Genomic DNA, 10,966 nt, shown 5'->3' with positions numbered 1-10,966 from the left:
CCCAGAAGAGGGCACGGTAAAAAGGGGCCAGGGTGCCGCTGGCCCTTTCTCCCGACGTCTGTCCTGCAGTCCCAGAAAAGCTGGGATCCCGCCTCCTGTGCTCCGTGTCCCCAAAACCTGTGTGAGTGGGTTTCCTCTCGCGTGGAGCAGGCTGGGCCCGCTCAGAGCTGTCCACCAGCACTGCCTTCACCGCCAGCACCTCTGCGGGGAGCTGCAGCGCGGCTGACAGGCGTGTGGACACCTGCCACCTGCCACATGGAGGGACCCGCGGCTCCCCACTCCTTCCCTGCTCGGGCCGTGCGTGCTGCATCCCCACGCCGATTTATGTATTAATTTGTCACTCGGTGCCTAATATTTAGCGCTGCGATAAAAACAAATAAGCCAATCCTGTGAGAAATTGATTTCCCTTCCACATCTGTTCACATAAACATAAATCTAAAGTTTCGTTATTTTAAAAGCCTCCAATGCAAATATAATCTAAAATTGCTAGGCTTTGAAGTTGGGCTTCTCTGTCAAGAGATGATTATGGACCCATTCCCTGGAGCTCGGCCACACGCACCTTCTGCCTCCAGGCCCCAGTCACATTGATTACCTCTTGAGGTCCTTTCCAGCTCGCTGCAACGCCTCGTGATGAGGGGGTGGGATGCCAGAGGAGCCCTGCCCTCCGCACATGCCCTCGAAAAAGGGAAGAAGAGCATGCTCGGGGTAGGGTACAGCTGGAGCAAGGCTAGATATAGACGGCAGCCCAGTATAAACCACAGCACGTCTGCGTTGGCCGCGGGGACGGTGGGAAGAGATGGGAGGGAAGCCTGCCGCGTCGGGAGTCAAGAGTGATGTGGGTGGGACCGGGTGGTTCCTTATATCTGAGTGGCGCTTTGTAGTTTCCAAAGCGTGTGCACAACATTATCCTATTTGACCTTCACCACGAGCCTGTGAGCAGGCCAAAGCAGAGGTTAATAGACAGACGAGGAAGCCGAGACCGGAGAGCTGAGCCAGTCTGCTTTAGGGGATGAAGGAACACAGAGGAAGAGCCAGGGTGAGCGCCCAGGCCTTCCCCAGCCCTGGCCAGGCCTCCCCCTGCGCAGGTGGGAGCAGGGAGCCCTTACCAGCGCTGGCTCCTCAGTACCTGTCCGGAGGTTTTGTTGGTTGGTTTGCTTTCAGGTTGAATTCACTGAATTTCCTTTTCTTTTTGTAAAAAACGTAATTTTTATTGATTTCAAAAAGGAAGGGTGAGGGAGAGAGAGAGAAACATCAATGATGAGGGAATCATTGATCAGCTGCCTCCTGCACACCCTACACTGGGGATTGAGCCTGCAACCTGGGCAAGAGCCTTGACTTGGAATCAAACCCTGACCTCCAGGGTCATAGGCCGATGCTCAATCATTGAGCCACACCTGCTGGACTCACCAAGTTTTCTTGTGCAAAAGCACCATAAAGTGGCCACCCCTGGATACTCTGGTGGAGGGCAGTGAATTCCTGGTGGGAGACTTGGACAACGTCTCTTTCCAGAGTTGTGGCCCTTGGACGTGACGCTGAAGTGGCTACAGGCAGAGAGGGCCCTGGCCTGTGGTCCGCAGCGGCCTCCTGGGCCAGGGGCCGAGACAACGCCGGGCAGCACAGTGGCCGCGTGCGGAGCCGGCTTTCTGGGGTCCCGCTGTGCCAGGAGATGGAGAGCATGGCCAGGGTGAAGTCCACCAGGCGGCAGTGCTACCTCCTCGGGCCACGTGACACCCACACTGACATGAACGCTGTCGTCCCCAGTGGCTGCCATCACCTTGAACCTGGCCCGCTGGCCAGCCTAGGTCTGCGTTTGCATGAGCATGATCTTCACAACCTGGTCTGTGAGGGCCACCCCCCGAAGGAAGTCAGTGAGCTCCAACTCCCCGATGCTCAGAGAAAGGAGACTGACCTTCAGGGGTTCAGTCACTGTGTCCTGGACCCGGCAGCCTGGCTTGATGACAAGGACCCCTCCTTGTCCTCAGTTGACTGCCGTGAATTTCAAGGTCTGAGCCCTGGAGCTGACCTCCACTGAGAGCCCGGCCTGCCGGTGCCGCCAAAGCCCCACGGCCTCTCATTCCCGGACGCATGGGCCTCCCGGCCCCCCACAGCCCCCGGATCATCCGCGTTCCTAGGGGAGAGGTGTTTGTCCACTTTCCTACGGAAAATGGCCGCGCTTGGAATTAATCCTGTGCGCACACACCCGCGGGGCTCCCCTGAGAGCGCGGGGCCGCTGGGGACTGGACTTCTGAGCCATTAGGTGTGAGCAGCGTCATCAGCTTGTTTGCCATCCCGTTTGGCAAATGAGCCAGAAACCGGAGCGTGGCCGAGTGCGTTAGGAACCAGGGCTTTCGGGAGGGAAGGAGCTGGTTGTGACCTGGCCTTGGGAGGGGTAAGCAGGGGATGGATCGGCTCCTCAGGGAAATGTCACCTGCCGGGCGGGTCGAGCGGTCAGAACACAGCCACCGAGGGGACTCCCGCGTCCCCTAAGGCCCACACGTCAGACAGGTCCGAGGAATGAATGGCCAGAGATGGCGTGGAAACTTCTGGGCTGTGAGCCTGGGGAGGTGAAGGAGACATCTGCAGGGTCCATGCTGATGGCTTCGGCCGCTTCAGCCCGGCTCCTGGTGGGACCTGTGAGGCCTGGGGGCCGGGATGGCCGCTGAGCCCACACTCAGACCACCCAGGCGATGGTGCAGGTTGATGGGCAGGGGAGGCCTAGCACTGACTGTCTGGTGTTGGTTTCCTACGATTCAGGAGAAGGGAGTGGGTGGGCTCTCACATTCCCTTTATGCAGAGCTGAGGGGGTGACCTGATCCGTCTGAGAGTGTCCGAGTGTCAAGCTCCCGGAGGAGGCTCAGGCTGCTGCTGGTCCCGACCGCCCTGCCTGCTGGTTGCTCCTTGCCCTGGGGGACCCTGAGGAGGCTCTGCAGTGACCTTGAAGCAGCCGTGGTGGTGGCCCACACCCCTGGCCCCGGGGCCGTTGGCGGGCTGGGCTGAGATGCTGATGCTGTGAGAGGGGAGCAGCTGGGACAGCTTCCCAGGACGAGGCCGCTTGCCGTGGGCGGTTAGCTGCCGGTCTGATGACCCCTCTCATTTTAGACTCGGCCTGGTGTTGGTTTCAAATCTCATTTTGGTCACAGCGGATTTGTGAAAGTGCACGGTGAGAAGCCAGCGTGACGCGTCCTTCTCATCAGACGTCCAGGCGTGTGAGGGTTGGCATGGTTCCTCTTCCTGCAGCCTCTAACTCTGCGAAGGGATGATGTGGGCTCTGCCGGAACCACTCCCTCCCCGGCCCCGCCTCTCCGGAGGAGAAGGCTGCCAGGTGGGGCAGCCAGGGGGGACCATCGGGGGAGCCATGTGGGTAAGAAGGAAGGGTCTGCTCTCCAGACCCAGGAGCCATGTCCCACAGACCCTGAGCCCCTTCCTACACTGTCAGGGGAAAGGGGACCAGGGGAGGAGACGGGCCCAGAGAAGCAGCCCCATTCACCCCATGGCATCTACAAAGAGGGGACCATCAGAAGCCTCTCCTTGGACGGACTAGCCCCATCCCCCAACAGACACGGGGTGCCTGCCAGCTGTGTTTGTGAGGGGAGCTAACTGCAGCGACAAACAGCTCCCAGATCTCGGCAGCTCAGCACGATGAAGCCCAACGCAGGTTACAGGAACCTGCTCTGAGCGGTCACTCAGGACCCAGGCTCCTCTGTCCTGTGGTTTCACAGTCCCTGGGGGCTGTGGAGGTGTCCACGGGGGCCTTGAGGGTCTTCCATGTCCAGTTGGAAGATGGGGGGGAGAAGGAGTGGAGGACTGGGTGGGAGGCTTCCTGGGCCAAGCTTGGGAACCTCTATCAATTTCCTGCATGTTCCATGGGTCACTAAGCGTCAAGGGAGCCTGGGAGATGTGGTCTGGGTGCGTCAGGGATTGAGTTGTACCTTTTACTTTTCTTACAAAATATTTTAAAAATTGATTTCAGAGAGGAAGAGAGAGGGAGCGAGAGATAGAAACATCAATGATGAGAGAGAATCATTGATTGGCTGCCTCCTGCACACCCCCTACTAGGGATCAAGCCAGCAACTTGGGCATGTGCCCTGAATGAGAATCAAACCATGACCTCCTGGTTCATAGGTCAACGCTCAACCACTGAGCCGGACCCAGGAAGGTATCTTGACATCCAAACTCCCAGTCACTTAGAATGTGGCCTTGTTTGGAAACAGGGTCTCTACAGAGGTAATTGAGTTAAAATGAGGTCATTAGGGCGGGCCTTAATCCCAAATGACTGGCACCCTAATCCAGAAGGGGGAGTTGGACACAGAGGGACATGCAGAGGGCAGACATGTGAAGACCGAGGTCAGTTAGCGAGGAGTTAGAGGGCAGCCACGAGTCCAGGACCCCCTGAGGCCAGACCACTCACGCCTCGGCCTCGCAAGGAGCCAGCCTGCTGACACTTTGATTTCCGGCTTCTGGCTCCCAGGGCTGAGACAATACTAATACATGTCCCCGTTTGTCACCTCGCTTGAGGTACTTCGTCACAGCAGCCCCGGGAAACCAGCCGCAGCAGCTGAGTGCCAGCCTCTGGGAGTGTGCAGCCAGCTCAGCCACGCAGTCTTCCTGTCGAAAGGAAGAGAGGAGGCGGCTCAGGCCCCTCCTGGTGCCTCCCTGGTTCTGCGCTCTGCAGCCCCTCTCCCCCTCCTCCCTCTGGCCCTGGGCGTTCTCTCACCTTCTCCTCACGTGGAGAAGGGAAAGGGACTTTGCTCTTCTCATCTTAAAGTTTTTCTCTTCGTTGGTCCAGAGGGTCGAACCCTGCCAACTCCTCGCTCACTGAGCGCAAGCACATCCCTGACTCTGCGGGACTCCATTTCCCTCGCTGTGAAGTGGAAGGAGGTGCCAGGCACGAAAGGGATGCGTGACACTTTGGAAATACGGCGGCTGCATTCACCAGAGACAGCAGTAATCAGTGTAGCTCGAGGCTGTAAATCCTCCCCAGCCAGCTGTCCAGAGCTGGACCGGACCCAGCACCTGGGAAATTCGGCTGGACATTGAGGGGGCACAGCGATGGTGGCACCACACAGGCAAGGGCCTCTTTGGTCCAGCCGGCCGCCTCCCTCCCCCGGCGCTGGGCTGGGCTGTAGCCACCTGGGTGGGAAGGATGCACTGAGCCAGCCCCTGCCCCTGCTGAGACCTGGGACAGCTGGTGCAACCCCAGCTGGGGAGACCAAGGGCTGGGATGACAGTGGTGAAGGTGCTGCCATTTACTGAAGGCTGCTGTGTGCCAGGCTCTGGGGTTACATCTAGGCTCTCTCGGGCCATTTTAAACCCTCTGGGATCCAGGCTTTGTGCTTCAGGATCCTCATCAGAACAATGGGGATGAAATGATGCCACTTCACAACCCAGGGCTGCTCTAGAAGCTCTGGGTCAGGGGCAAAGGGTGGGATCAGAGTGGAGAAGCAGGAGGCCGAGGATGAAGCCTGTGCCTAAAGGGGCATCCTCCCTAGACACACAGCTGGCCCCGGAGCTGCTGGCAGCCTGGCTCTCCTGGCACAAGGCAGATTCCGGGCCCGCTCCTGGGTCTCTGCCGTCTCCCAGCAGCAGGTCTTCCGATTCTAGGGACGACAACTGGGGTGTGGGGGGGTGGTGAGCATTAATGAAGCAACACTCACGTGGCTCCTAGGACAGTGCCTGGCTGAAGGCAGGGGCTCAGTAAATGTGACCTTTCTTATTACCCCAGTTTACAGATGGTCAGACTGAGGCTCAGAGATGTTCAGTGAGCAAACGAAGTGGATTTGAACCCAAGACTGAGGTGTGTAAGTGTGTGTGTGTGTGTGTGTGTGTGTGAGTGTGTTACCATGTGTGTTTATATTCATCTAAAAATGTTGGCTCTTTCCCCATCTAGTCCCCCAGAAGAGGGATATGATCTTCAGTTTTGGAAAATAAACACATTCAAAGGAACTTGGAGCTTGAAAAGGAACCCAAGCTATATGGTCAAGAGACACCGGTCCTTTTCCCCTCCCCCCGCCCCCCTGCTTTTCTTCTCCCTGCCTCGCCCTCCGCCTTTGCTGTCTCCACCTCCCCCTCCCTCCCTCTCCATCTTCCCTAGTGAAAGGTTCTGTCCCGCACCCACTGGCCAGGTCTCTGTCCTGAGGAGAGCGGTCTCCTTAGCCAGGGACAAAGGAGGCGGGTGGCCTGCCAGGGGACTGTCTCCGAGGGCCAGCCTCGCAGCATCTTTTCCCCGGATGCCCACAGCAGCTGCTCCCCTTCCCGTTCCTGACAATCACCTGGAAACCAAGTTTTCTGAATGGAAGCGGAAGGGGCCCCACTTCAGGAGGGTGAGGAGCAGGACCCAGGCCTCTGGGCTGCAGAGGAGGCACGGGGAGGTGCTCCCGAGACAGGCCGGCACCCTCTGCGCTGCCACAGGCCCAGGGGAACCCGGGCGCTGCTGCTCCAGCCTGGCGGGCAGGTGGCCTGGGCTGCTCTGGGAGCAGCTGCTCTTCATCCCTGAGCTCTGGTCTCCTCATCCATGAAATGGGCACATCACCTGAGCAGGACAGAGGACAGCCAGCACCCAGCAGCACCCAGCTCAGGATGGGGCTTGGGAAATGGTCGTTATGTTTTTGCGCATGCCTGTTGTTGGTTTAGGAACTGATATTCTATCTGTTCAACTTTCTTTAGGGAGCTTCTGGGCTTGTCCAGGTCCGGGTGGGCTGCTAGGACAAAATACCACCGGCTGAGCGGCTTGTAAACAACAACACGCTTTCTCACAGTTCTGGAGGCGGGAATCCAAGATCACGGCAGCGGCAGGAATGGTGTCAGAGCCCACTTTCTGCTTCACTGGTGGCTGTTCTTCCTGCCCTCGCAGGTGGGAGGGGCGGGGAGTCCGTAGGCACCAGTCCCATTCAAAAGGGCGCTGCCCTCATGTGGGTTGGGGGCCACAAACATTCAGACCATCGCAGGGCCGGAGCTCGGGGCCCTGCCCCCAGTGTGGAGGGGACAGGACGGACTCCCCAGCACATCTGTCCTCTCTCCCAGCACATCCTCCTTCTGACACGTTTCTGAGCACCTGCTTTGGACCTGGATGGACACACTTCCACTGGGACAAACGTCATGGAGCACCTGCTACGTGCCAGGCCTGGGCTGAGGCCGGATGTCCAGGGGTGAAGGCAGAAGCATCTCCCCTTCGGAGCTCACGGTCTAGGGAGGGAAAGTCATAAGGCGACAGGACATGGTAAGTGCCTCGGTTCCTTCCATTCGGTGTTTTGAACAAGAGTCGCAGAGCACCTCGCATGTGCCAAGCGTGGCACTGGGTCATGTGGGCACAGAGAGGAGTAAAACAAGACTCCTATTGGGGGAAACCAAGGAATTAGCCAGCAAACACTCAAGAGGTTCCAACGTGCCTAGACGGCAGTAAGCACAAGGGCCCGGGCTCTGCGGAATTGAAGGAGGGGGAGGAATCACGGAACGCTTCCAGGTGGGGGTGACCCCTCCACTGAGGCTTTGAGGGTGGAGGAGAAGCGTGTTTAGGGGGGCCTTCCAGGGTGCTTGAGGCTGACCAAAGACCCTATGCTGCCTCTCCAAGGTTTCGGAGAGAGGGGGCTGCCGGAGCCAGTCCCAATGCCTGAGTAGGAGATCAGGCGGGCAGGGTGGGTGAGGACACTTCAAAAAGAAGGGGCCACGCTGCAAGGAGATGGGAGGGAAGCTGCGGGCAGAGCCAAGCTGATCCCTTAGCTGCTAATGAGTTTGGAGGACTTGGTCCCGGGGGTGGGAACCAATGGACAGGCTGAGGGATGAGGGCAGGGGCGGGTTTGAGAAAGCAGACCCTCCAGGAGACCAGGTAAGGAGGGAGGGAGAGCTGGCAGGTGGCGGAAGAAAGGAGTCAGACCTTGGGCCCACTCTGAAGCTCCCTTACCTCACACGTGGGGAGACAGTGCTGCCACGTGTCAATGCACTTCTCCAGCAGCCCTAGGGCACGTCACCCCCACCCCGCCCCCCTCCCGCCCCACAGAACCCGGAATCGCCCAGCATCCCCGAGACAGAACCGGGAGGTCTGCGAACACTGGGACACTGGGCACTGACGGTACAGGCCTAGGCCAGTTCTGAAACAGGCTGTGGCTGCTCAGAGCCTGAGTGATGGGGAGACGGATAACTCCGGGTGGCACATGCTCAGGTAGAGGCGGCGGCGGTGCAAATGCAGAGGCTTGGGCCCCAGGTGCTGAAGGAGAGGCTGAGTAATCTGCTCCCCGTGTCTCTGGGCTCAGGGGCCACCCCCTCCCTGGGTGCTCTCAGATGCCCACCGTCTTCAGCGGGGCTCTCCCAGGAGCAAGCCCAGCTAGGAGGACTGACGGCAAGCGATTTATGTCTGTTTAGGGGTGGGGGGGCCAGGAAGCATGGGTGCAAAGTGAGAAGTGAGACAGGCTGGGGAAGGAAGCCAAGAGCAGGTGCATTCCTGAGCAGGTTTCCGCTCGGGGTGTCGGGGAGACTGTGGTACCCACCTGAGCTGTCGGATCTGGTGGTGAGGAGCTGGGCACTTATCGATCCACTCCTGTCCCTTCATGCTCGAGAGCCGCTCCTAGGGGAACACAGGGCTCCCCTCCCAGTCAGAGAAAGCCTAGGCCGAGGGCGGATGGTCCTTCACGTGCTGAGGGCAGGCTCCCGAGCATCGCTGGCCATGACCGTCACTGCAATCTGCGTGCTGCCAGGTCACTGTGTGATGCCCCCTCCTGCATCAGGGTGGACTCTCCCCGAGGACAGACTGTCTCCACTTTACGGTGGGGGTGCGGGGCCTCATTCAGTGTTCAGTAGACATAGGAATAGATGTAACTTGGAGGTTGATAAGCTCTTAGTGAAGACCTAGTTCAGTCTGAACACTTTTCTTGCCTCTGATCTTCCTCTGTCCTCTCCTCACCTTCCACCCTGGCAGAGTAGAGCCTGCAAGTTGTTCTCAATAGCCAGCTCTCTCTCTCTCTCTCTCTCTCTCTTTGTGTCTCTCTGTCTATCCATCCATCTAGCCAACCACCTATCCATCTAGATCATTGGTTCTCAACCTTCTTAATGCTGCGACCCTTTAATACAGTTCCTCATGTTGTGGTGACCCCTCAACCATAAAATTATTTTCGTTGCTACTTCATAATTGTAATTTTGCTACTGTTATGATTTGTAATTTAAATATCTGATATGCAGGATGTATTTTCATTGTTACAAATTAAACAATTAAAGCATAGTGATTAATCACAAAAACAATATGTAATTATATGTGTTTTCCGATGGTCTTAGGCGACCCCTGTGAAAGGATCGTTCGACCCCCAAAGGGGTCGCGACCCACAGGTTGAGAACCACTGATCTAGATAGATGTACACTTGGCCCTGAACAACACAGTGTTGAACTGCACAGGTCTACTTGCACGTGGATTTCCCCCCATAACTATACCATTGGCCTTCCCGATCCCCAAGTTGCCCATCTGCAGATTCAACCAACAGCAGGTAGAAATTCGCAGTTTTGATCTGTGGTTGGGCAGCGTGGATGTGGAGGGCGGACTGTAAGCATTGTTCTACTCCATTGTATATGAGACCTTAGCATCCAGGGATTTGAGCATCTCTGAGAGGAGAGATTCAAGGGACGCAGATGTCAGGGAACAATGACAGTTTGGGGGGAGTCAAAAGTTATTTACACATGGATTGTTTTACTTTGAGTGGGTCAGCACCCCAGACCCTTCTGGTTCAAGAATCAACTGTATTTGCCTTCCTTTAGAGTAATAAAAGCCCCAAGATGTAACCTTGCCAGTGACTGCCTGGAATCAAAGGCACTTTTCCCAGCCCCTTCCACTGCCCAGGTGTCTTAAGTCCTGGGCAACGGGTGGGTCTGACAGCTGTGGCTCTCAGGGTGTGTCCTTACGGGAGGAGAGGCACCGTCTCCCCTTCCTGCCTGCTGCCTGAAGTGTGGGTGTCAGGCTGGGGCCAGGGCAGAGCAGCACCTTGGAGCATTAGGTGGGTGCTGGGGACCAGGAGGAGATGGCGGCCAGGAGAGCCCGGGACTGGTGCTCAGCAGCCACGCTCCAGCCCTGGCCTGAAACTCCATCTCGATTTTAGGACCCAGCCCTTGATTGCCATTGTGGCCTGGGGTCTCTGTCCTGTGCAGCTGAACAAACACCCTACAGGACCCACAGAGGTGACTGTGAGGCCCACTTCAGGGAAGAGGCGGGAGTGAGGGACTCCTGGGCAGTGGAGAGGAGCTTGCTGGAGAGGAGAATGGAATGGGGCCACTGGCTGTCTCCCTTCCCCTCCTCTCCCCAGCCTCTACCTCTCCCCCCTCTCGCCTCCCCCTCCCCCTCCCTCCTCCCCTAGACCAGGCCTCCTCTTGGCTTTAAGTTCTGTTCTCTCCCCAGGAGCTACTCCAACAGAACCTCCTTCCCTTCGGAATGTTCCAGACATGCCCCGGGCAGGTCCAGTTCTTGTGGTGGTGGGGGGAGGGGTGGGGATCCCCTTTCCCGTCCCTCTCCTCGTGGGCAGTAGGGGATGGGATCAGTGCCCGCTCAGCACTTGCTCCCACGCGCCCCGACCCCTGGCCCGCATGTGTTTGGAGGTAAAATGCCAGGAGAGGATGCAGGGGTCCCAGGGAGCAGCAACGAGCCATGGGCCCACGTTATCACGGGACACTGAGCTCTGAGAGCTCCCGTGGGGGCCCCAGGCGCGGGCCCCCCAGATCTCCCCAGCAGCAGGGCTCCACCACCCTTCCTCCTCCCCTTCCTCTCCCCCAGTCCCAGAGTCCCAGGGCGCCCTCCGGACAGAGCTGGGTCAGGGGCGGCCTTGTAAGGAGGCACCCCTCGGAGTGGGTCTGTCCTCCCAGTCGCTCGCAGGTGTTGGGGTGACACTTTCCGGGAGGGGTCTGCGGGCGGGTGACCTTGGACGAGTCCCAGGGCTCCTCGGGTCCAGTTTCCTCTGGGCGCCCGAGAGGTGGGGGTGGTTTGGCTTTCCTTAGCCCG

At 58.3% G+C, this 10,966-nt stretch overlaps 1 protein-coding gene across 1 annotated transcript in view; it reads left to right on the top strand.

Moving 5' to 3' along the window:
• The first annotated feature begins 2,528 nt into the window (after window positions 1-2,528).
• GLP1R (glucagon like peptide 1 receptor) overlaps window positions 2,529-10,966 on the top strand; it is a 57,026-nt gene continuing 48,588 nt past the window's right edge. Inside the window, exon 1 of the mRNA XM_006775894.2 lies at window positions 2,529-2,633. Coding sequence (XP_006775957.1) covers window positions 2,529-2,633 — 105 coding nt within the window. The remainder of the gene's footprint in view (window positions 2,634-10,966) is intronic.

The sequence above is a fragment of the Myotis davidii genome, unplaced genomic scaffold (genome assembly GCF_000327345.1).
Source record: "Myotis davidii unplaced genomic scaffold, ASM32734v1 scaffold289, whole genome shotgun sequence".
NCBI lineage: Eukaryota > Metazoa > Chordata > Mammalia > Chiroptera > Vespertilionidae > Myotis > Myotis davidii.
This window is presented reverse-complemented; position numbering and strand designations above follow the sequence as displayed.